The 27283-nt window shown below is 40.1% G+C and overlaps 2 protein-coding genes and 1 non-coding gene across 4 annotated transcripts in view; 2 read left to right on the forward strand and 1 right to left on the reverse strand.

Moving 5' to 3' along the window:
• Nucleotides 1-3028: 3028 nt before the first annotated feature.
• On the forward strand, nt 3029-3100 carry Trnaa-ugc. Its single transcript has one exon. It is a non-coding gene; the product is annotated as a tRNA-Ala (tRNA).
• Nucleotides 3101-13361: 10261 nt separating this feature from the next.
• On the reverse strand, nt 13362-23152 carry LOC124254302 (DNA replication factor Cdt1-like). The gene is made up of 8 exons (XM_046688221.1): nt 22511-23152; nt 19428-19631; nt 18413-18615; nt 17382-17579; nt 16775-16917; nt 16294-16412; nt 14804-14992; nt 13362-13495 (listed from the first exon to the last, which is right to left on the reverse strand). Exons 1-8 carry the CDS (start codon nt 23135-23137, stop codon nt 13436-13438), a joined length of 1743 nt encoding a protein of 580 aa, XP_046544177.1. The 5' UTR covers nt 23138-23152; the 3' UTR covers nt 13362-13435.
• A 167-nt stretch (nt 23153-23319) lies between these two features.
• The window catches only part of LOC124254301 (RAB11-binding protein RELCH homolog), a 195397-nt gene continuing 191433 nt past the window's right edge, over nt 23320-27283 (forward strand). For both annotated transcript variants that reach the window (XM_046688219.1, XM_046688220.1), the window contains exon 1: nt 23320-23611. In XM_046688219.1, coding sequence (XP_046544175.1) covers nt 23320-23611 — 292 coding nt within the window. The remainder of the gene's footprint in view (nt 23612-27283) is intronic.

Below are 27283 nucleotides of genomic sequence, written 5' to 3' on the forward strand. Positions count from 1 at the left end.
GGGTTGTCACCGGATGTCAGGCATTATTTTACTGTTTGAATCACTATGTTTTAGATTGTATTATATTCCAAGTGTTATAATACGTTGAACCATGATGATGATGATGCTACTGCCTTGTACTTGATGTTGATTCTGAACCAGGCATTTATTGTTCATTCTGGACATGTATTTTACAATGGTCATTATGGAAAATATCAGAGGGATCATATATCACTCATAACCTCATCATGATCACTAAAATCAGTTGATTCAAGGGTTAGACTCAGTTCACATTATTTCTCCACTGTGGGAACAGTATCATCTGTTTATATTAATCAAATTTGAACAGAATGTCAAACTGTTTTTGAATATAGTTTGACACAGGTTCAGACGAAAATGGCATACCAACTTCTTATGAATGGAATTTATAAATCTTACTTGGTTTGTAACTCCTTATCATCATGTGCTATAAAATAATGTTTTTGTTTTTATGTATTTTTTGCTTCATCGTGGGTTTTTGTTCAAGGATACCTTTTACCATTCATATTTTTTTCAAAATAAGTATTACTGGAAAAATACGACTGCATTCTTTCATATTAATCATGTTAATCCATGACATTAACTGCATTAATAAGAAAGAACGACATGTAAAGTCACGAATTTGTTCCTTAAGCTTCATGCATGTTAAGCTTCATGCATGTTGACATTTGCACATGGAAACATTTACAGTGGCTCTGTAATCATGTTTACTACTTATATCTCACAGCTGAATATAAGAACATTTCTAACAAGTATTTTAACTATTGTTATTGTTTATGCAACATAATCCACAAATGTGTATTGGTTTTTGCATGTACTTGTTAAAAAAATCTGAAAAATGTTTCCATGGTATCCTTTCAAACAGTATATACTAGTAACAAACCAGGCTAACATTTATGCTGCTTTGATACAAATAATCAGCAGATATTATAAACTCTACCTTCATTGTTTGATGATTTGCTTTGATGGAATGTTTGATGGTGTCATTCTGTAAGGGCCATGGAGAAAGGGGGACAACTCCAATCAGATTTGCAATCCTTTGCATTTCATTGTCATATCAAGCTAGTTATCAGCTCATATTGTATTAATGGTATAGTTTAAAGAACTAGTTCTGGGAAAAAAGAACTAGACCCTCTAGGTGTTGACTGAGTCTCAGGCTGCCTGTGGCGGTGTCTATCTCGAGTATAACCCTTCTGTTTTAAGTTTCTTGTTGGTTATGCAGTGACTTAACATTTAAACCAGAAATATAAATCCAGATTTGTGGTTGATTGAATCCAGACTTGCCAAATCAGTTTATACTTACTTGGATTCAAATTCATTTAACTTTGTAGAGTTGGGGAGACTCTCTAGTTATGTTAGTTAAGATCGAGGTTAATGATGTTGTTATAGTATGCATGTTGGTGTTTCATAAATCTTTTTAATGAATCCAATGTTTCATTATCCATTTAAAATATGGTTAATATAAGTTGTATGTCGTACATATAGAGAATTTCACCCAAGTGTCTTTTGATATCAAATTTATCACCATGAGTTGATAAAGTTACAAATATCTGAGGCTTACCGAGGATATTTTTACTTTTCTCAATGAGTGTTGATATATTTGATATCAGAAGACATGAGGGTGAGATTCTATTTATCATCAAAAATCACTCTTCATTAGTTTTCAATGAAAAATGTACATATCTGAACACAGTACTGCCATAAACTTCCAGTGCAGCGATGTCATAGCATTGTGACATCATCAAGTTCATGACATCATAGCATTGTCAGGGCATTGTACAAACTCTACTGTCAAAGCAATATCTCCTGTGGAACACAGTTTGGGATGATACATCAATTTTTATTGTACTTTTATGTCTATTCTTTTACTGACAGTCATTTTCAGTTGCTGAGGTTTAAAATATATGTCAGCTTTTAGCTTGAATCCTGTCTACTGCCTACCTGAAGTATTTGGAAAGATATTAATTAACCAGTGAATCTGTGTTCATAGTGAACTGCATTACAATATATGGGACCATGGCTTGTATAAAACTGAGGTGTGAATGGCAAACGTGGTTGATCCTCGTGTTACAATGGATAGAAGAATGGATGAATAAAGAGTATGGAAATAATGTGTTCACTTCTCTTCTGTTTCTCAAAGTGTCATTGTCAGTGGGTGTTCCGCCACTCATTCTGTACAGTTGTACTGTGTTTGGTGCGGGATGCTCTGAAAAGTTTGTTTTCAACATTTGCTCAAAACGTCAGATATTTGGGACATTTTTAAAGTTTAAATCGGATAAAAAGACTATTACTTTATACTGAACTTTACCCTAATTTATCATATTATTTGTTACCCGGGGTCTCGCCAGTATATGTGTAGTTTTTTAAATATTCCGTTTACCGTTTACAGTAGCTCTGTGAACTTCATCCTCTCTATATATAAAGATGCTGATGTTGGACAAACCACTGAAACAAGTATGCTGAGTTTTCGAGCTGAAAATTTTGAACCCAGAATCTCAGACTTAAGGAAAAAACACACACATATCTCAAGCGTAATTCATGGAAATGATTTAAGAACATGTTAACTGAAATTGTCCCCCGAATCCATTGCTACGTCGTCCAACCGCAAATGTGACAGTGTAGCCGCCAGCCCAGCTTGAATGGGTGCTGAAGAGAGTTTAGTTGAAACTGGTATTGTTGTATACATGCGCTTTCGCCAGTTGGAGCTCCTCGCAGAGTATTCATGAACGGGCGCTGAAGAAGAGCTTAGTTTAAACTGGTATCATTGTATACGTGCGCGTTCGCCAGTGTACTGAAAATCCTCACAACGGCGCTGTCATAGGCCCATGTGACATTACTACAATTATGTCAACAACGGGTTTTAACGCTATCAAACTGCACATATGAAAAGCTAACATGTCTACAATGGATATTTCCAATGAAGTCTGAAATCAGGCGTCTTTCGTTAAAAGTATCAGAGATTATTCCTCACATTTATAAAATGACATAGGTAAACACAACAGTCAGAGTTGGGGATGTAGCTCAGTGGTAGAGCGTTCGCTTTGCATGTGAAAGGCCCCGGGTTCGATCCCCGGCATCTCCACCATAATTTTTATTTTTATTGTATAATTATATTTATCATATATAATTATAAATTCTTCGGGGAGAATCGATTTGCTGCATCGAACAGTTAACAATTGACTGGGAGATTAGTAAAAATTGAAGAAAACATCACACTGGCCGTGTATTCGTATCGTGGCCAGTGATGTGGAAATAAACAATAAATAAATAATAAATAAATAGGGTCGTCAGTTGTGACATACCTAAATAAATAAATACATAGGGTCGTGAGTTGGGACATATCTAAATAAATAAATAAATAGGGTCGTGAGTTGGGATATATCTAAAAAAATAAAAAGGGTCGTGAGTTTTGACACATCTAAATAAATAAATAAATAGGGTCGTGAGTTGGGACATATCTAAATAAAAAAATAAATAGGGTCGTGAGTTGGGACATATCTAAATAAATAACTAAATAGGGTCGTGAGTTGGGACATATCTAAATAAATAAATAGGGTCGTGAGTTGGGACATATCTAAATAAATAAATAAATAAATAAGGTCGTGAGTTGGGACATATCTAAATAAATAAATAGGGTCGTCAGTTGTGACATATCTATATAAATAAATAAATAAGGTTATCAGTTGTGACATATCTAATTAGAGTGAGTGAGTTAGTTTAGTTTTTAATTCCAGCTATGTCGCCGCGGTCTAAATAATCGAGTCTGGACCAGGCAATCCAGTGATTAACAGCATGAGCATCGACCTGCGCATTTGGGAACCGATGACATGTGTCAACCAAGCCAGCGAGCCTGACCACCCGATCCCGTTAGTCGCCTCTTACAAGTATGGGTTACTGAAGATCAATCTAAATTAGAACGGCGGCACAGTCCAATATATATATATAACAGGATACATTTAAAACTAACCGACGATTACAACTGAAATACGAAGAGGTATTGAGTGATGGTGACAGGTGGATAAGAGAAGGTAAGGCCGAGGTGTAACATGACAGCCAACAGAACATGTTGGCGGTATGTTGTAAGGGTAATAGCATAAAACTATTAACATCTGAGATGACTTGATAGATACTCTTTTCGACACAGCCAGATGCCGATGGTGGTTAAACACTTGGCAGACGCAAATGGTGTTTACAGTTTTGACACAACAGTGTGTGTTTGATTAAGTGAGTGAGTGAGTGTAGTTTTACGCCACACTCAGCAATATTCCAGCTATATGGCAGCGGTCTGTAAATAATCGAGTCTGGACCAGACAGTCCAGTGATCAACAGCATGAGCATCGATCTGCGCAATTGGGAACCGATGACATGTGTCAACCCAGTCAGCGAGCCTGACCACCCGATCCGGTTAGTCGCCTCTTACGACAAGCATGGGTTACTGAAGATCAATATTCTAACCCGGACCTTCACGGGTCTGTTTGATTAAGTGCTTGAAGGGTTCAACATACGAAACAACTGTGTGTGGCAGTGTTATTCTTCCTGTTCCAAGTGTAAGACATTGTACCAGCTGGCTTTCTGTAGATATGTGTCATATTTAGACAGAATTCGTGTTCTGACCCACATAATATACTCTTCAAAAAAAAAAACTCGACATAAGAAATATTTGAATTTTAGGAAAATATTTGACACAAACCATTCCATGCTGAATCCCAACATGTGGGGGAATGGTTGCCGACGACAAAGCGTTGGCAAAAAGAAACGTTGAGCAAAAACGTAACGTTACACTCACGTCTGTAGTGAATCGCTAAAACGCACCCTACATGAAATGCACATGCATCATGAAATTGTGTATCACCCTGAGCTGAAGCCTATGACTGTAGGCTTTAATAGCCACATCAATGGTACTCCACATGCATTGCTTTAAGCCACTATAGACGACGAGAGAATGAAAAGACTGACAGAAGCTCAACGTCACCATGAGCCGTTTACAAGGACGGGCATCGCAGCATGAGGTGGTAAGGCACATCAGTGTGTCCGGACAGACCATCTCAAACCTATGGACCCGATACAACAATACTGGGAGTGTTAATGACAGACCCAGGTCAGGTCGACCTCGAGTTACCAACGCCGCCCTGGATCGCTACATCCGATTGAGACATCTTCGTTCAAACACGTACCACGGCCGCATCATCCACAACAATCCAAATCCCTGGGCAGCGTCGTATCTCCGGCCAGACAGTGCGCAGTGGAAGCCAGACTTTTTGCCAGAAGACCAGTTCACCGTCACGTCGTTCCCTTCATCAACGTCAACAGTTGTTCTTTGGAGCATGACAATGTTCGACCTCACGTTTCACGTGTTTGACAGGACCAGCAAAACATGTTCAGGTGTTACCTTGGCCTTTTCGATCACCGGATTTTGTCCCCATTGAACATCTATGGGGTACTCTTGATCGACGCTTACGCCAAACTGTTATCGATGTTCAAGGTAGTCACACCAGATACTGACATTTCACTCTGACCAAGTGACTTTACCAGACTTTACCTCTGTGGTTTTACCAGACACATTCTGGATAATTATGTTTTGGAAATTTGTAAAGTGATGATTTTACTGTCATTTAGCAATGATGTCTGGAAGGTACTACAAGTACTGTCGGAAATAGAAAAAAACTATTTTCTCATTTATCTCTACAATTTATGTAGTTGATATGTGCAAGTGTGAAATATCTCTTAAACTAAGTTAGGCCTAACTACAGTCTCAATGGTAGGGACACAAGAAACGTAGAAAAAGGACTTTACTGAGGAGAGATTAGTACAGAAATGAGCAATGCGATCTTTTTCTAAGTCCAAAACGAATTATTTGAAACAGACCATGGCTGTATGCAAATTAGTGTGCGACGATATTGTATTATAAAGGACACTTTTGAAGTGACCAATTTGAAATTAGACGTAGCTTCATTATAAACGATAGCTGGCGTAAAAGATAATAACTTTCATGCTGAAACTATTAAGGATGTAATTGTAATTTGTACTTTACTAAGAACGTGTTATCCCATATATAGCATATGTTCATTTGACCACTTTCTAAATGGCATTGTGCAATTAGAAATTAGGACTTCGTCCTCAAAAGTCGACTAAAAAGCGTGTGGTTATGTCCAAATTAGCCAAAAACCTGCAATCGTGTATTTACTGTATGTCTTCGTCTTGCTGTGTCAAGAAAAGTTAATAGTTCAATCTTCTTTTAAATCGGAGCAGAAAACTGTAGTAAGTATACCGTGTTTATGAAAGGTGTAACCCAATGTGGTTGGCGACTTAGCAGCACATGAACAAACGATGCATTACATGAGACATTTTGTGCTTCACATGTGCATTGTAATGTTCATTAATAGATGTATCGTATTTCATTTGTGCCGTATTGTCACCGCATGAATTCACATTGTGGTCTGTAAATAAGGGACTTCCAGACCACTGGTTGACATGTAAGCAACGTCAACACCTGGTCACCCACACCTTGCCACCCTTCACAACAAACACTGGACCCCATGGATCAGTTAGACCCTAGAAATCTTGTGGTTTATAGGATCTGGGTGATTGTATACACCAGGGGTATAGTGAGTGAGTTTAGTTTTACGCCGCCCTATATAGCGGCGGTCTGTAAATAATCGAGTCTGGACCAGACAATCCAGTGATCAACAGCATGATCATCGATCTGCGCAATTGGGAACCGATGACATGTGTCAACCAAGCCAGCGGGCCTGACCACCCGATCCCGTTAGTCGCCTCTTACAAGCATAATCGCCTTTTCTGGCAAGCGTGGGTTGCTGAAGACCTATTCTATCCCGAAACTTCACGGGTACAAGATCCAGGTGATTGTATATACCAGGGGTACAGGATTCAGGTGATTGTATATATCAGGGGTACAGGATCTAGGTGATTGTATATACCAGGGGTACAGGATCCGTGATTGTATATACCACCAGGGGTACAGGATCCAGGTGATTGTATATACCACCAGGGGTACAGGGTCCAGGTGATTGTATATACCAGGGGTACAGGATCCAGGTGATTGTATATACCACCAGGGTACAGGATCCAGGTGATTGTATATACCAGGGGTACAGGATCCAGGTGATTGTATATACCACCAGGGGTACAGGATCCAGGTGATTGTATATACCAGGGGTACAGGATCCAGGTGATTGTATATACCAGGGGTACAGGATCCAGGTGATTGTATATATCCACCAGGGTACAGGGTCCAGGTGATTGTATATACCACCAGGGTACAGGATCCAGGTGATTGTATATACCACCAGGGTACAGGATCCAGGTGATTGTATATACCAGGGGTACAGGATCCAGGTGATTGTATATACCACCAGGGGTACAGGATCCAGGTGATTGTATATACCACCAGGGTACAGGATCCAGGTGATTGTATATATACCAGGGGTACAGGATCCAGGTGATTGTATATACCAGGGTACAGGATCCAGGTGATTGTATATACCAGGGTACAGGATCCAGGTGATTGTATATACCAGGGGTACAGGATCCAGGTGATTGTATATACCAGGGGTACAGGATCTGGGTGATTGTATATACCAGGGTACAGGATCCAGGTGATTGTATATACCAGGGGTACAGGATCCAGGTGATTGTATATACCACCAGGGGTACAGGATCTGGGTGATTGTATATACCACCAGGGTACAGGATCCAGGTGATTGTATATACCAGGGGTACAGGGTCCAGGTGATTGTATATGCCAGGGGTACAGGATCCAGGTGATTGTATATACCACCAGGGGTACAGGATCCAGGTGATTGTATATACCAGGGGTACAGGATCTAGGTGATTGTATATACCAGGGGTACAGGATCCAGGTGATTGTATATACCACCAGGGGTACAGGATCCAGGTGATTGTATATACCAGGGGTACAGGATCTGGGTGATTGTATATACCAGGGGTACAGGATCCAGGTGATTGTATATACCAGGGGTACAGGATCCAGGTGATTGTATATACCACCAGGGGTACAGGATCCAGGTGATTGTATATACCAGGGGTACAGGATCCAGGCGATTGTATATACCACCAGGGTACAGGATCCAGGTGATTGTATATACCACCAGGGGTACAGGGTCCAGGTGATTGTATATAAAGGGTACAGGATCCAGGTGATTGTATACCAGGGGTACAGGATCCAGGCGATTGTATATACCAGGGGTACAGGATCAGGTGATTGTATATACCAGGGGGGTACAGGATCCAGGTGATTGTATATACCAGGGGTACAGGATCCAGGTGATTGTATATACAGGTGATTGTATATACCAGGGATTGTACAGGATCCAGGTGATTGTATATACCAGGGGTACAGGATCCAGGTGATTGTATATACAGGGGTACAGGATCCAGGTGATTGTATATACCAGGGTACAGGATCCAGGTGATTGTATATACCACCAGGGGGGGTACAGGACAGGATCCAGGTGATTGTATATATACAGGATCCAGGTGATTGTATATACCACCAGGGGTACAGGATCTAGGTGATTGTATACCAGGGGTACAGGATCCAGGTGATTGTATATACCAGGGGTACAGGATTGTATATACCAGGGGTACAGGATCCAGGTGATTGTATATACCAGGGTACAGGATCCAGGTGATTGTATATACCAGGGGTACAGGATCCAGGTGATTGTATATACCACCATGGGTACAGGATCCAGGTGATTGTATATACCAGGGTACAGGATCCAGGTGATTGTATATACCACCAGGGGTACAGGATCCAGGTGATTGTATATACCAGGGGTACAGGGTCAGGGTGATTGTATATATCCAGGGGTACAGGATCCAGGTGATTGTATATACCACCAGGGGTAGGGGTACAGGATCCAGGTGATTGTATATACCACCAGGGTCCTAGGTGATTGTATACACCACCAGTACAGGATCCAGGATCCAGGATTGTATATACCACCATGGGTACAGGATCTAGGTGATTGTATATACCAGGGGGACAGGATCCAGGGTGATTGTATATACCAGGGTACAGGATCCAGGGGTGGATTGTATATACCACCAGGGTACAGGATCCAGGTGATTGTATATACCACAGGGTACAGGATCCAGGTGATTGTATATACCACCAGGGGGTGATTGTACAGGATCCAGGTGATTGTATATACCACCAGGGGTACAGGATCCAGGTGATTGTATAGGGTACAGGATCCAGGTGATTGTATATACCAGGATCCAGGTGATTGTATATAGGATCCAGGGTGATTGTATATACCACCAGGGGTACAGGATCCAGGTGATTGTATATACCAGGGTACAGGATCCAGGTGATTGTACCACCATGGGTACAGGATCCAGGTGATTGTATATACCAGGGATCCAGGTGATTGTATATACCACCAGGGTACAGGATCCAGGTGATTGTATATACCAGGGGTACAGGATCTAGGTGATTGTATACCAAGGGTACAGGATCCAGGTGATTGTATATACCAGGGGTACAGGATCCAGGTGATTGTATATACCAGGGGTACAGGATCCAGGTGATTGTATACACCAGGGTACAGGATCCAGGTGATTGTATACCACCAGGGTACAGTACAGGGTATCCAGGTGATTGTATATACCAGGGTACAGGATCCAGGTGATTGTATATACCAGGGGTACAGGATCCAGGTGATTGTATCTAGGTGATTGTATATACCAGGGGTACAGGATCCAGGTGATTGTATATACCAGGGGTACAGGATCCAGGTGATTGTATATACCAGGGGTACAGGATCCAGGTGATTGTATACCACCAGGGGTACAGGATCCAGGTGATTGTATACCAGGGTACAGGATCTAGGTGATTGTATATACCAGGGGTACAGGATCCAGGTGATTGTATATACCAGGGGTACAGGATCCAGGTGATTGTATACCAGGGGTACAGGATCCAGGTGATTGTATATACCAGGGGTGATTGTATACCAGGGGTACAGGATCCAGGTGATTGTATATACCAGGGGTACAGGATCCAGGTGATTGTTTATACCAGGGGCGTTCCCTGTCTCATTTCATGGTCTGCCTTAAGCAGCGGTCATTGTTTTATCATGACAGAAAATGTTCTCAGATTGATAATTTATTTACATAATTTACATAATCAAATACATGCTGGCCTAAGAGAAACACATTGCAACACATTGAGAAACTTATTCAAACATAGTCATGTCTCAACAAGAACTGACAAACTGCTTTCAAGAATATCTGGCAGGAGCGAGCAATTTATTTCAATGAAATAAACCCAATTTCACATTACACCATGCCACCCTTAAAAAAAAAAAAGCTTATCACAGACTGGTCAGTATTATACCAGCAACTTGCCGCGTCATCCTAATCCACACTATCAACGAAGCCTGTTAACGATAGTGTATGCAACAGTCAGTGAGTTTAGTTTTATGCCGCACTCAGCAATATTCAAGCTATATGGCGGTGGTGTGAAAATAATCGAGCCTGGACCAGACAATCCAGTGATCAACAGCATGAACATCAACCTACGCAATTGGGATACAATGACATGTGTCAACCAAATCAACGAGCCTGACCACCTGATCCCGTAAGTCGCCTTTTACGACAAGCATGGGTTACTGAAGATCAATTCTAACCCAGACCTTCACAGGTGCAACACATTGAGAAACTTATTCAAACATAATCATGTCTAAAGAACTTACAAAATTTCTTACAAGACTATCTCACACACAATTTGAAATTTATTTCAATGAAATAAACCCAATTTTTCTCAACAGACACATTACACGTCACCCTACCAAATGGCTGATCACAGACTGCTCAGTATTATACTAGTAACTTGCGGCGTCATCCTAATCCATATGGTCAATGAAGCCTGTTAACGTTGCATCAACAATATTATGCTAAAGACGTAGATGTACAAGCCAACATCATCTTCCCAGCAGCACTTTAGAGACATTAACTTGTAGAGTTATCATCCAATACTTGCATCCACAGGTCATATCACTTGTATGTGATCAAGTGATATCTACTTGGATACGTGCATCCACAGGTCATATCACTTGTATGTGATCAAGTGATATCTACTTGGATACGTGCATATCACTTGTATCACAAGTGATATCTACAGACAATAATGTCAATGACATCATCGGTTACCATGGTGTCACAGTCACTGTTAAAGCTACTGAAGCTAGTTTGATGAACGTTTTACATGAGACAATAGTCTGAAGAGTGATTTTGGATGAAACACACCCTAACGCCTTTTTACATCAAACATATCAACGAAAGCTGAGTATTTATTCATCTGTTTATATTGATGTGTCCAATATCAAAAAGACACAAAGGCTTCAATATTGTGGAAGGTAGCCCGTATTGTTCCCAGATTAAGTATACTTAATGCAGTTAGATATTTCTCCTCAAATGATTGGCAGTACAAGCCTACAAATTCCCCCAAACATGCATCATTTTCACCGTAAACTTCACACCAAACATGGCAGCCAGCAAGTGACATAAGGATAGAGTTTGTGTTGCAACCTAACCAACTGGACTACTGATGGGCATGGTGGTTGTATGGGTATGTAGGGGGTAGTTTTATGTCTTTTTTTGTGCCCCACAAAGGAATTTTGTATATGAATTGCTTCATGTATTTGGAATACATCCCTTCAGTAAACTGAGACTTTGAATGTGTTTATCTCGTACAAACACAGTAGGGAAAAACACAACCAAATTTATTTCCTTATTTTCTCCATATATCGGCCATTTTCGATCTTAGTGAACATAGTTCTCAGTTGTTACTGGCCCCGATTTCAATGAAATTTTGTGTACATATAGCCAGTTGATTACTTTATGCAATAACAGAGAGACTTTTTCAAATTTGTTGCCCCTCGGTTTTCTTTTTAAAAATGAAATATGAGTGAAAATCACCCCCAAAAGTGATTTTTTAAAACAAATTTTTTAAATAAAATAAGTCTTTTTTAAAATATATCTCTGTCATTGCACCCTACACACCCCAAGGTATGTTGTAAAGTTGAAATTATATAGATATCTTTATTAGTTTTAGAGAAAAACTTTCACTAAATTTCATCTTTTTTCAGGCTTGCAGCGTCCATCTTGGACGTTTCCATGGCAACCGGTGGCACCATCACCTGGAAAAGACTCTTTATCGATTGTTAACATGTATACCTCTAAGTTTAAACTAAATAAACCTAACAAATACTTGTTAAGCATTTTGTCATATGTGAGGTGCAGTGTCTGGCCTTAACAGGATACAAGTTTGGGGATGACATTCAAACATGAGGAACCATGGCCAATAGCCAATGATTGAACAGTATCAGGACATTGTCTGACAAATTAGACTGTCAAACAAGATCTTTAATTCAAATTATGAATCTCTATAACAAATCTTGGGACATTATGTAACTATTTATTTACACAGTAACAAGTCAGACAAATGTCAATACTGCTGTGACAAGGATCTCAAACCCGGATCTTAGCATCCTTGTGCAGATGTTACTATCACTAAATGGACTACAAAGGGATTGGGATTAGAAAACTTTGACAAAGGGCCATTTTCAGGATTATTAGTCATTTTCTGAATTAAGAATGGGTCACTGCCCTTGTATCAATAGTAAACTTCGAAATTTTAATTTTTTATTCTAATGTGCAAAATGGCCCATGGCCCCTGCTTTTCCGAATCCCAGACCACTGTAGGCCAAGCTCACTGGACCTAAAAGAATTGTACAAGACTTTGATTGTGTCCTAGTCGCCTAAGCTGCAAGCAGACATTGTGAATGCAGTTTTAGTGGCTCTTCATTTACAGGGTATAATTACAAGCCTTATATCTGTAGATAAGACAGACCAAACTACAGGTTAAACAAGAAGACAAAGTCATCAATATCCCCCGCAATGGCAAAATACTCTTCATGAATATGTCTCAGGTTATGATTATGTCAAATGTTTTGGAGTGTATATAGAAAAGTGGAAGGAGAGTATTGAACGGTTTTAGAGTTCTGCTCCAGAAAAGAGCACTACCACCAATTTCAGTCTAAGTCAAAATTTTTGCCATGGAAACGCCAAAAAATATTTAATTCAGAATACCAAAACTACCAAAAGGCACCAGTACACCACCAGATCTATCCATGTGCCAAGTTTGGTGAAGAAATAGTGAACGGTTTTAAAGTTCTGCTCCGGAAAAGACAAATGTGCACGGACGCACGCACAGACTGAGTCCATTTTAATACCCCCGCAAAACGCGTTGCAGGGGATAATTACATGGAAATGTAAATGACAAATAAACCCACCCTCTCAAGCAGCGATGATGGAACGCCCTTCATGGCTGTTGTAGCAGTGGAGGCTTGGACATTCGGTTCTTGTTTTATTTCAGTTTTACTGCTGCTGATGAGTTTTTGGCCACATCAGCAAGTGCTTGTTCCACCTAGAGAAAGACAACATTATGTATCACATTCAAGCGCCATGGGAGAACAAGGAAAAACGTGTGACTTGGGAAAATAAGCAGTCGAATTGCAGAAGAATAATTGTTTAAGTGAAACTATATCCGAGGTTGTTTTCAGTAGTGGCCAATGTATTTTAAAGCATTCAAAACTGAGTTCTTTTCTTGGATTGTTCAATGTTGCGATATACCAAATGACCAGGGTTGCAACGACTCCACCATGAGGCAAATTCAATACATATAAAAAATATTGGGTGATGAATATGGATCCTGGGTAACGATTACAATAATACAGTTGATGTATTTAAATCATGTAAATTATGAAATTAATGCACAAAATGCGTCTGTACTCTTCTCGCATTATTATAATGACGCACTTCAGTCTGACCATGTCTACTTATTAAAAGACAGAAAACGTAAATCTGTCGACACTACACATTACACCAATACAGGTCACTTCCTCATTACAGGCATCTCAAGTCACATGTAATTATAACTCGTTACAACCACTGGTCATTGTTTAAAGTCACTCAAGCACATCAGCCAGGCCGGACATTCTCCAGCCACTTGTTTGTTGTACCTTGGTAGATGACTTGTGTCTTTCAAGTCAGATTACGTTTATGTTGTCATAAATCAAGTAGTAGCAAGCAATCACGTGATCAAACATGGCAACGTAATCAAAACATCGTCAGCTCATTTCCATTCATTGCTTAACAAGCTCAATTCATTTTATCATCAACACAGATTCCTAAGCTCGCATTAATTTCGTAACGCATTTTAGACTAGACCCTCGTACTCGCATTAAATTTGTGACGCATTAATTTCATGATTTACAGTATTCTTATATTCAGTGGAAAGATAAAACAAATGCCTTCAGAAGTTTTGACCAGTGTTTATTTATCACAGCCGTGACCAGTGACCACATTACTGTCAAATCAAATATATAAGAGTGTTGACCGTCTTGTCTGGCTTGGATATATGCAATTAGGTATATATCACTTCAAAAAATAACGCCTAAATTTAAATCTAAACACACCCTTTCTAAACATTCATGATTCGATTCTAGTGATCACAAATAATTAACAGATGTCATGAAGGGATACGGTTTGACTTGTCCTACAACTGACAACCTCAAATACCGAGATATGTTAGTTCCACATAGCAATAATGACAGCCAAACAATGACTAGAAATGTGTCCAGACTTAAAAGGCATCAGCTCTCTTAAAGTCAAATATTCTGAACTGATCAAATCTAGGTGTTTTTTTGTTTCAGTTCTAGTCAGTTTCTCTAACCTTTGGAATCAGCTTTCCTCGGGTGACTTCAAGGACGTCCTTGGCTGACTGGTACTTGCGGACATTGGGAGGCTCAGGTAGGGAAGACAACTCAACCTCAGGTACCTCATCCACATGGAAGTTGGGGTGCCACCTTGTGACCTTACTCTCTGGTATGTTCAGGGGACGAGACAGGTTAGCCAAGAATTCCTGCAGACATGAAGAACAACTGTCATCAACATAGCAAATGTGCATGTCCTCACAAGTGAGTGAGTGAGTTTGAATCTACGCTGCTTTTAGCAATATTCCAGCAAAATCATGGCGGGGGGACACCAGAAATGGGCTTCACACATTGTACCCATGTTGGGAATCAAACCTGGGTCTTCAGCGGGATGAGTGAACGCCTTAACCACTAGGCCACCAAACCGCCCCATGTCCTCAGAAGAGTCGATATTGGTCATTTCATGAAATATTCCACAACACTTCTTGCAAAAACTGGACAAATTACAGGGTAAATAAGTGTGTGTGTGAAGAACATTACAGGCATAAAGACAACATATCCGTAATGAGGTATAGGCGAGATTCACTTCTTCTTGAAGGGTGAATGTAATGGTTGTACATCACTTTCAGCAATATTCCTGTAAGACTGACTGAGTTTGGTTTTACGCCGCTTTTAGCAATATTCCAGCAACATCACAGCGGGGGACACCAGAAATGGGCTTCACGCATTGTACCCATGTGGGGATTCGAACCAGGTGTGACGAGCCAATGCTTTAACCATTAGGCTACCCCACCGCCCATTTCTGCAAGATTACTGTTTGGGCTCCACGTATTGTAAACAAACATGAGTCCTGTTTTCAACATGACGACTAACCATCAGACTACCTCACAAAACCTACCATGTTTAGATATTACAGTAGGTATGAACATTCAAAATGATTTCTGTGGTAAGTCAGTGATCATGTGTATTTCGTAATATCCCAAGTTACATCGTGGTGGCCTGATAACAAGGGTGAGAAGAGATGTTTTGTCACAATGGATGAGACACACACATACAAAAAAACACCCAAAAACCCCAACTAAATCTGTTGGAATTATTGACAGTAAGAGCCTAGCCTGAAACCTTTTGAGTAACCCCCTGAACAATAGTTGAATTATTTCACAAAACCTCATCATGTGGGATGAAAACACAAAGTGGTGCAGGTCGGAGACGTTTTCAGTATTCACTGCAAATCAAAACTTGACAGTAAATCTGGTGTGGCCAAAGGGGACAACTCTCACCCCTACTAGGGATAACTGACTGGCTGACTGAGTTTAGTTTGACGCCTCTTTTAGCAATATTCCAGCAATATCACGGCTGGGGACACCAGAAATGGGCTTAACACATTGTGCCCATGTGGGGAATCGAACCCGGGTCTTCGGCGTGACGAGCCAACGCTTTAACCACTAGGCTACCCCACCGCCCCTCTAGGGATAACAGTAATCTACACATTGGAAGCAGTAAGTTGTACCTGGTGATGCTGCTTGACAATGGATATCAAGCCATTATGGAAGGTCTGCCTCCTCTGCAGCAGCTGGGTGGCGCTAAAGTTCAGTTTTCCATCCTTGTTCCCCAACTTCAGACAGCCACCTGTGGATCAGGTAAAAAAGGTCAACAGGTGCTCGATGTGAGTCTTACACATGACATGGATTCAGGGACAAGACGTTATTTAGAAGTATTTTATTAGCTTGGACCATCACTCTAGTTTACAAGATCCTTCTTTTGGATCTACATCTTCTCTAGCAAAACATTAAACCCTTTGTATATTAATTATTATTCATAAAGACGGAAGTTCATAATCATTTATGGTTCTCATGCAAAATAATGTTGAAAACAAGCTTTCAGTTGAATCAAATTTGTCAAAACTGGTATGACTTTAAGAAAACCAAATATTTATTCCAAGCACATGAAAACGAATCAATGACTCAGTCATTTCAAGGTTGTTCACTCACATGGATTTTCACTCAAGTTGGCTTCAACAGTCAGCTGATAGTCACTCATTTTCTTCCCGTAGCATGGGACTCTCTCCTGACGGTAGTGGTAGGCACTTGGGTAGACATGTTTTATCTGTTGGACGTTCTTTTGCTCAAAGTTCCTACAACCAGGATATGTAAGCGAGACACCGTCAAATCTAGTCACATATAACAAGCCCTGTCACTTAACTCAATATCAAACCTGAGTAACTATCTTATAGGTGTGTGTGTGTGCGTGCGGCGTGCGAGTGTCCGTGACTGCATGCGAGAGGGTGATAGTATTCTCCATTCAGCATTATTCCAGCTACACACAAAGAAACTGTGTTATAACTGAGTATGGAATAGACAGTCCAATAAACAATATTAACAGCAATAATCCAGGCTGTCACATATTCTGACAGGCAATCAGCATTCACTGATCCTGTCCACCAGATCCATCATGACAAGCACAGGCTGCACATTCAAACCCACGTTCCCAATGGATGTCACACAACATGACCAACTTGTAGCATACAACAGAGAGAAAACGAACGATTACAATTCATTACAGACATGCACGGTTTCCATACAACCTTACAGTACATACCGTTTTGTCATAGTCTGCACCGCCACCTTGAGTTTGGAGAAGGTGCAGATCTCACAGCGGTTGTGCATCATACTGACGACTGTGTCCATGCCCCGGAACATCTCCATCAGCAGCTTGTACTTGTAGGGGAGGGTCAGCGTGGGGGGAATGGGACTAGCTAGCGTGTGGTGTCGCATGTATGCTGGATCCTTGGCTTCACTGAAATAACATGAGAAGAGTGCATCACATCAACATTGTGACAAGACACCAATTTTGCAGTTACATTCTGTGATTGGAGTGAGTTTAGTTTTACGCCTCACTCAGCAATATTCCAGCAAAATGGCGGTGGTCTGTAAATAATCGAGTGGACCAGACAATCCAGTGATCAACACCATGAGCATCGATCTGCACAATTGGGAACCAATGACATGTGTCAACCAAGCCAGCGAGCCTGACCACCCGATCCCGTTATCTGTGATTGGATGGTATACCACCTGTACTTGGGCGGAAACTTGGCAGACTTACACTACCTAGACAACCCTTCTTAAACTTAATGCTCATACAGAGAAATGCTTACAGGGATGGCATCAATGATAGGACAATGGTATTCAACATCTTGGACGACTGTAGTAAAATACAGCACAACTACTTTTACAAATGTAACATCAATCTGTTTTGGCTTTTATTACTGCCTACACAAAATCTTGAGGAATTCCATATACGCATATCATTTATATCAACTCCCAATTCTGAAGGATGGAGGAGACATGCTTCTGTTAGACTGCATTACTCCAATAATTGAATATAATATAACATGATATTAGCTGTACACAAACTTCCATGGGTATAGCATGTTTTAGTGGAAGACAAAAGCTGGAATCCAACTAGTCTTCAAACAGTGCCCTTAAAATCTTTAAGTAGGGAATAACTATATTCCATGCAAACAACTATAACTGATATCAGTTCTACTACTTATTACTAAAATAGATTTTGGTTTGTTTTGGTAAAATGCCTTCCCCATATCTCTTCAGAATAATGTACAGATTCCTCACCTCTTCACCGGACTGCTCTTGATTGGGCTTTGTTGGATCACCGGTTGTTCCACTTCAATGTCAATGTTGTCAAACTTCTGGAGTTTAGGGAGCGGTTTCTTCAGCTGGTTTATTTTTTTGTTCATGTCCGACAACTGGGACTTCAATTCCTCCATCTTGCCACATTTCTTCAGTCTGGCTTTGATCTCAGCTTTGATCTGCTTCTGTAATGTTTACATTTGATTACATGCAACTTTCTTCCTCTCAACCCATACTAATCAAAAACCGTTCATGTTGAAATGAAGCAGTGGAACCTAAGTGTAGGGTTCGGCAGTATTGTGGAAATTCAGTTTGTGAATTCGGACACTTGATGTATTAATGCTTCTGACGCCTGGCTAGTTTTGATAAAACATTTTTTCTCTGTTAAATGCCATAAATAACTGTTCTAGCTAGATGAAAACTGCCTGAATATTTGTTGAGACTTGACCAAACAATCTATTAATCGATATTGTAAGCAACAATCTATGCTATTAGGAAAGGCTAACCGGCCTGATCCAGTAGGTGGCCTCTTGCATGCAACAAAGTGAGCCTCTTACATGCAGTATGTTTTGATTTTACACCGCTTTTAGCAATATTCCGGCAATATCACGGCGGGGGAAACCAGAAATGGGCTTCACACATTGTACCCATGTGGGGAATCAAACCCTGGTCTTCGGCGTGACAAGCGAACACCTTAACCACTAGGCTACCCCATCGTCCTACATGCAACAAAGTCTGCAAACTAACAAGGAGTCACCACTGAGATTAAACAAGAAACTTCCAGATTGAACCAAACCGTAATTGTTCACAAGATAGGTTGTAGAGCTCCTTGAGTCACAGGTATGCAATACATGTAGTGGGGATGTCAACGGTTGTCTCAGGTGACAGATTTCCAACATGTATAGGGAAAGTAAACCTGTGGATGGTAGAATAGTGTACTTATGTCTCACAAAGGACACAAATTTTGGCTACACATGAAAACACTTTTTGTACATACCTCCTTCACCTTTGTGTCCCCTTGCCCCGACTGCATTAGCTTTTTACACTTCTCTATGGCCGCCTTCACATTGGGAGAGGTTGGGATGCTGGGGCTCTTGGACTTGGTGGGGGTTTTCAAGGTATCTGGTGTCACAGGAAGCGGCGATATCATCTGCTCAGACAATTTCATGGATGAAACAACCGTGTTCACATCCACTACCGACTGAAACACCAGTTCATTAATAAATAACACTTACATTCAATTCCTGTGACATGGAGAAGAATCCTGACCATAATGCTTACAAGAGATGTTATTTAATATGAGTGAGTTGGGTTTTACACCGCTTTTAGCAATATTCCAACAATATCACGGTGGGGTACAGCAAAAATGGGTTTTAAACATTGTACCCATGTGGGGGAATCGAACCCGGGTCTTCGATGTGCTGAGAGAATGCTTGGAAAAAGTTCCTTCCGTTCCCCCAACCCTAAACCCAACTTAAATTTTGGACTTTTAGTCATTTTGAGTTAGAAGATAAATAGTTTGGTTTGTTCAATTTCCGGGAGTTCATTGGAATTGAACATAGAAGCAAATTTAGTTTTAAAACCGACGATTCGTTAGGCGGAGGTTTTAAACTCTAAAATTTGCCTATGTTCAATTCCCAATGAATCCCCGAAATTGAACAAACCAAACTATTTATCGATATTGTAAAACCAATTTGTAGTGAAAAGCCTTTTCCAAGGAGTTCTTTGAATGTAGCTGATCATGTGTCGCAATGCGGTTAGCCTCCTCGTGGTCAAGTTCGGCTGTCGCCCCAGATAATGAGAAGCGACAAAAGAAGGGTTACACTATTATCTAATGGGGAGATAGGTTACGTCATGTTCAAAATGAATAACTGTCAATATAATACACAAAACAAAATGTATTCAGTCATTTTAAAATTAAACTTGATGAGTAACATTACAATCTCAATTTCTGCAATACCACTGGAATTGCAATGACAATGAAAGAATTCCATTTTATGCTACCTTCTCCACCTCATGTACTCTTACGTGAACTGGTCCAATCAAGAATGACCACAAGGATTTGATCGTGTAAAGTTAGGCCTACTGTCGATTAACTGCTGACATTTATGGTAGAATTGTGCATGCCCCTGAAACATTCCCATCACGGATACAATTGAAGAACTTTGCAAGTGTGAAAGGGCCAAGATGATGAAACAGTGGCAACGGCACGAGAATTGACGATTGGCGATCAGACCCTGCAAAATGGCGAAGCACGATCTCTTCTGTACACTGCTGGATTCGGTGCAGTATGATTTTAAACTTTCAACTCGATTCCGGCATGGGATAGCAGGATGACGGTTGTTGGGTGAAAGGCAGTGATTTGTGTATGTGTGTGGCAACTTGGCATTCTTGGAGATGTTTTTCATCATTTGTGACAGTGAAATTTTGCCAACGCATCGCGACTGAAGTGAGGTGTACCCAACAGAATCATGGATATCGATTTTACAGATTTCGGATGTTGAAAGAACGATTCATTATTGGGATTCATGTGGGATTTGTACAACATCAAGGATGAAACCGGACACAAAAGGTAAGATTTCAACATTTTTAATTGTTTTGATATGCTTGGGCTTGTGTCAGTGGGATTTTCTAGACTGCATTAGTACCTTTTCATTATTACGATTAGTATTTATTTTTTGCTATTTTAGTATATCATAATATTATCATTCAGTGTTAAGATCAGATGTAAATCTTGTTGAAAGCTGTTTTTGAGAAATAATAACTATATTTGTTTTATGCCTTTGATAATTCTGTTCAGAAGCCTTGTGACAGTCTAGCTTAAAGGGAGGTAACTAACATGTAACTTCCTTTTGGTTTGTTTACAAAATGTTAAACGTTGTACACCTCTGAAGAAAATTGTATTTCTCTCCAGTTGCTTTTCGATAATGACCCATCAATTATTTCCCTCAGGCCATTCTCATCAACCTTAGCAAAGCCGGACTGTGGAGGGACGCTCAGTGTACAAGATGGAGCGGGTCAGTGTTAGCTGGAATTTCAAGTGGAAACGTCCGGAGTGCTGGCATTGGTGTATTTTGGAAGATCATTATCTAGAAACAAGTATCCTTAACTTATTCTTTGGCTGAATAATAATCTTTAAACTTGGAATATTGTGCCAAATTAAATACTTTCGAATGCTTGAAATTTGCGGAGCAGTTCATTTGTGAATAAACATCATTGAAGGATATTATTTTATGGCTCTTCAATCACTTTACTGTTATCTGATCACATATGATTATGTGCCATGTGATTGTATACACCATCATCTTTGAATAATTCTTCCAAGAATTTGTCGCCTTCAAAGATTGTATCAAAATCCCAGAGAAAGAATTTGAGGTAGTAATGTTCCTCAATTATGCAAATTCATGCAGCTTAAAATAGTACGTATTAGTGCCAACGTATTAATGTCGCGGTTATTAGGCCATCATTTTCAGGTATGTCGAACAATATTCGACAAGGGTAATTAACCAATCAGATTGCAAGGAAAGCACTCACTATTGGTTTACAATTCTAGTAATTGTTGTGTTAAGTTTTGTTAATAATTTTAGTATATTTATAAATATTATTTGGGATGGGGGAACGGGAGGAACTCTTACCCAAACTTTGTTTGCATTCAGCCTATAATATACTTTTCTTCCTGCCACAGTCTACCAACTGTGGTTGTGACATGGAATAATATTCCCATCTTAGAAAGAAAATGTCATGTCTCTTATTTGTGTGATATTGGTGATGAATACCATTATGTGGTTATCTGTCAATTCTTTAATGCTGAACATATGAAGACAATGAAGGCTTACTCAAGTTGACCCATTACGGTCAAATTTCAAGCTCTCTTCCAGGGTAGTCCCGCAAACCCTCCCCACCATCATGTGAAAATTCATTTCTGTAATGTTCATTTGTATCTCCAATGCCTAATTCATTAAAATGCTTTGTTGATTTCCAAACTTAACTGGGAATTTGACAATTATATGCCATATTATTCTAAAAGGTGCCCCCAGAAACAAAAGCATTATATTATCCAAATTTCGAACAGAATCTTACCGTCTTTTCAACATTTGATTTCTGACTCATCTGTAATCGTTTCCTTGCATAGCGTTTAGTTGGGACAACGGAGGCTTCTTGACTTTCTTTCTCTGGCGTATTTTCTTCAGTAATACCCTCATTTTGGATCTCCTTGCGTGACCTGCGACTTGCCGTATCTGCACTAAGACGTAACTGTTTCGTTGGAGTGCTGTCTGGGCCATCATGTTCATCCCAGGCTGAGGGGACTGCTTCTGACGTTTCATTTTGAAAATTGAAAGACAATGGCTCGGTGTTGTTTTTGTATTCATTGAACGGGGATGAGAATATATCAGATATCTTACGTTGACTAGAATCGTTTTCAGCATTTTTGCCTTTCCTTGTGGATTGCCGTACCGGTTTTTGGTTGCTCTTCACAACCGATTTCGTCCGTGCGCTTGTTTTTGTTTTCTGAGAAGTGGTTTTCGTGCACTCAACTTTTGTCTCTTCCAGTTGTTCGGGAATCTGTACATTTCTACTAACTGCCTGTTTTAAAGTTGAAATGTCATCATCTGTTGTGGTGAGTTCCACTTTTCTCCGTTTTGTGGCATTGCTGTGGCGCGACTTCTTCTTGCTTGGGAAAAATTCACTGACTCGAGTCTGCGCCATGTTGGATGATTAACTTTCCCGCGGCCCCTGTCACGTGACGTCTTTCCCGCACGAGCAATTAAATTAAAATTCAACACTGTTTTCTTCACTTAAAGTAAAAGAAAGTGCAAAGAATAGTTATTTTTTCAAATAAAAAATGATTTGGTATATCATTTCCAGGTGCGTCCCACGTGATCTACAAAATGGCGGAGAGCCTGAATCCTTTCGAAGGAACTGATTATATTGAGTCTGAGATACAAAACACTAGCACCGAAGAGCCTGTAATCTCTGAAGTGCATGTAACTCCAGAGTCAACAGAAGTGTCCTGGGATGCGATTGCCACTAAACTTTTAAAGGACAATTACATTTTGACAGCTCTCGAGTTACACACTGAGCTTGTAGAATCGGGAAGAGAGCTTCCTAGATTGAGAGACTACTTCTCAAATCCAGGCAACTTTGAAAGAACAAAAGAGGACACGCCCTCACCGACATTACGTAAGCAGAGTTGATGTTTATCCAGATTGTCTGTTTGGTCAGTCAGGCCGTTGGAGTTAAGTGTCTCTCACAAGAGAACGGATTACTATGACAACATTAGCGTCTCTATTCACTTAGCCAAGGCAGTGTCTAATTAGACTTTTCATAAGGGGTGTCATTAAAAAAAGTGTCAAGTGACGGTTTTGACATAATTGGATGATGAAAATTAAATGTTTATAATGTCAGAACACGTGCCAAATACTAGTCTTTTACAACAAACACTAAATACATTGAATGACTAGTGACAGTCAATATGGTTTAAACATCTTTATTTCCATAACATGTTCACAGAATGGATTGTTAAACAAGTCTTGTGACTTATATAAGTACCACTCCAGCAATACACAAGTCACAAATGAAAAATTATGGTAGAAATAGATAGTAGATAACAGATATTACCAGTGATGGAGGTATGTTGGGGATGAGGAATAAACTGCATATTCATATACATTTTGGTGTTCAATTTTAACTCTTTTTGTCTGTTTAATGAAATCATGAATGGATACCAAAATCTTTTGATTAATGTGTCCGTTTCTAAGGAATTTCCATATCATACAGTCTATATACCAGTTGTGTGTGAGTTTCAGATAAACTGAGTTCCAGAAGCAATATACCTCATGATGTAACATGATATTTGGCTGATTTTAAAACAGCTGTTTTAACAAAATGTGAACTTTGTCTCATATGTTGTTGAATTAGCATCATACAAATTATGAATGCAGTATAATCTTTAGCCAGCATATTTTATTGTGTAGTTTTCTATTTCTATTTCCATGAGAACAAAATCCAAAATTACTTGAAATAAATTTACACAATATTTTATTCAGTATCATGAACAAGGTACAGTCCCATGTTTATGCTGTAACCTTATATCATTTAACAATTCTTTTATCATTATGTTCAGTTAAGAGTATATCAGTTGCAAAAAAATCAGTTGTCATTTTATTTTCAGGAAGAACAAACACAGGTTTTTTAGATTTCTCTTACTCCAATATAGGAATTTTTTAAGTCAATTTGAAAGTAGCACCAATTAAATCTGTCTAACCCTTATCCCACCAAGTGGGTCATTTGAGGCCCGAAGTGCACTTTGATTGTATGTCAAACTTCATTTCTTTCTATAAATGTTCAGTATTCAATGTATTCCTGAAAATCACAATACTGATTGCTGTGAAAAAGTTTCAATTTAATTATTTTGAAATAATTACCATTAATTTTAAAAAGCAAATATTATTGCATTAACTGCTTTGCCGGGCCTCTGAGGCCCGGTCACCCCCCTCAGCTTCCAGTCAACGCCACTTGATAAAGCTTCCTTATGAATACATTGCATAGTAACTGCCAGTCAAAGATGAATCGTCGAGCAAGTTTGAGAAGAGGAACACTTTTTTATGAATAGACAAATTCTTTACTGCAGTGGATGCGACATTTCTGTGTAGATCCTAACACTGTTATCAAGCAAATGATACACAACATATGCACAAGGAGAATTATATACTGTACATGAAGGGTATTTGGGTTTATATGTACGAGTCTCCGCATTTGCATTGAATGTAGTAGACAATGCCTGAAGGGTCTTCTTTGTTGCTTGTAGCTGGTTTACTGTTGGCTTGTAGGATATGCTGAATTGACGTTCCTCTCTGGAACACAGCATCTATGTTGGCTTGCTTCTTTAGTAATCTGCGGATATGATGGCTGGTTGTATCGGCATATGGTATACTGGTGATGAACGGGGATGATTGCTGAAGTGGTGGTTTGTCTTTTGGGTTGAGGGTGGTCTTGATGGTTCTGTTGACTAGATTAGCAGGGTACTGATTAAGGTTTATGAAGACATGGCGAAGGTGTTCTAACTGGACTTCAAGGCCTTGGGTTGTGGAGCTGGTGTTCTTTGCTCTTCTGGTTAGGGTGGTGATTATACCTCTCTTGACTTGCAGTGGGTGATAAGATGAGAAGTGAAGATATTGGTCTGTGCGGGTTGGTTTCCTGTAGACACTTGTTTGGAGTTTGTTGTTGTCTTTTTCTACTTGGACGTCGAATTTCATGCGTGGATGTTGGGCATTAAGGTGTTTGAGGAGGCAGATGGGATCATTGGTGGGGTTGATTATGACAAAAGTGTCGTCTTCTTTCCGGAACCAGCATATTGGTGTGACGGGTAAGGTGAGGAGGGTCTTGTCTTCGGGTTCTGTCATGTAGACTCGGTGATGATGGGGGAGAGAGATGATCCCATAGGTAGACCATGGGTTTGTTGGTAGATTTTATCAGACCGGGTGAAGTGTGTTGAACTTATACAGGAATGGGTGAGGTGGATGATGCTTTCTACTGTGAGATGGGTGTTTAGGTTTAGCGCGGATGTCTTCAACTTTTCTTCTAATGATGGCTAGGGCTTCGTCTCTTGGTACAGTGGTGAATAGATCAACCACATGATAACTGATTATTTTGCCTAGCTGGGTGATGGTGCTGATCTTGTTGCAGAATTCATTGGAGTCCGAGATTTAGCTAATTTACCTAGAGGGTCGAGAAGGCGGTCGAGATGCTTGGTGGTATTGTAATGGACTGTGTTTCTGGAACAGACAAGGAAACAGGCTTTGATGGGGGTCTTTGTGGACCTTGATGGTGGCTCGGGCGTAGGGTGGTCTAGGATGGGGAACTGTGAGCTGCTTGTGTAGAGACGAACCTATCTCATTTTGTCCCTAGGTTCTTACAGGAGGGTTTTGTGGTCTCGTTGAAGCAAGGTGGTGGGGTCTTTCAGTGTCGTCTACTTTCCGGAAACAGCATGTTGGTGTGACGAGTGAGGTGAGGAGGGCCTTGTCTTCGAGTTCTGTCATGTAGATCTCGCTGATGATGGGGGAGAGATGTGATCCCATAGGTAGGCCTTGGGATAAGAGAGTTGGCGGTAATGGATATGAAGAAAGCTTGGTGGGATAAGGGCTAATGTCATGTTAATTTACCATTTCACCAGCTTTTGATCATGTAATTACCAGTAACTAAGACATTACGTATGGTAGTTGAACCGTCTCTGTGGTGTAGTAGTTAGAGCATCCACCCAGAGAGTGGAAGGTCACATGTTTCGATCCCCGGCCGTATCATACTAAAAGACTTTAAAATATGGTACTTGTTGGCCCCTGCCTGGCGCACGGCATTAATGGGTACAACAAGGACTGGTCGCTTCGGGGTCTGTATAATGTAAATTATGACGTTACGATGGCTGTCGGACGTGTCTCGGAGAGCTCTACCTTCTAGGCATGTGAGTTTTTCTACTTTGGTGGAAAATGGAAGTGTACCAGCTGTTTTAAAAGTCATTATCGTAAACGCAATCGCCATCATAAAATCGCAAAAAGGTGCAACTCATCATCCAACTGGGCACGTTTTAGATTGAGCAGAAATAAAGTTATATTCGCGGTAAGAACTGCAAAGAAGATGTACATGAATAAAATTGATGAACAAATAAACAATGAACACGGTACAAAAACATGGTGGCATTTAGTTAAGAATTATATAAAAAGTAAACACACCACCAATATTAATACTTTTCCTTCGATAATCCATAACGATAAACTATATGATGATAGTGCTGAAACAGCAAACATTATGAATGATTTCTTTGCAGATCAGGCAAGAGTAGCTGCTCCTAATAGGGAT

This window comes from Haliotis rubra, unplaced genomic scaffold (genome assembly GCF_003918875.1).
Source record: "Haliotis rubra isolate DU_JTF1 unplaced genomic scaffold, ASM391887v1 Scf57, whole genome shotgun sequence".
Taxonomy (NCBI): Eukaryota; Metazoa; Mollusca; class Gastropoda; order Lepetellida; family Haliotidae; genus Haliotis; species Haliotis rubra.

Coding starts and splice junctions, on each gene's coding strand:
- LOC124254302 (XM_046688221.1), bottom strand. CDS start 23,137: ATGGCGCAGACTCGAGTCAGTGAATTTTTCCCAAGCAAGAAGAAGTCG. Junction 16,918..17,381: donor GTGCAGACTATGACAAAACG/GTATGTACTGTA, acceptor TCCTGGTTGTAG/GAACTTTGAGCAAAAGAACG. Junction 14,993..16,293: donor TTGTCAAGCAGCATCACCAG/GTACAACTTACT, acceptor TCATGTCTGCAG/GAATTCTTGGCTAACCTGTC.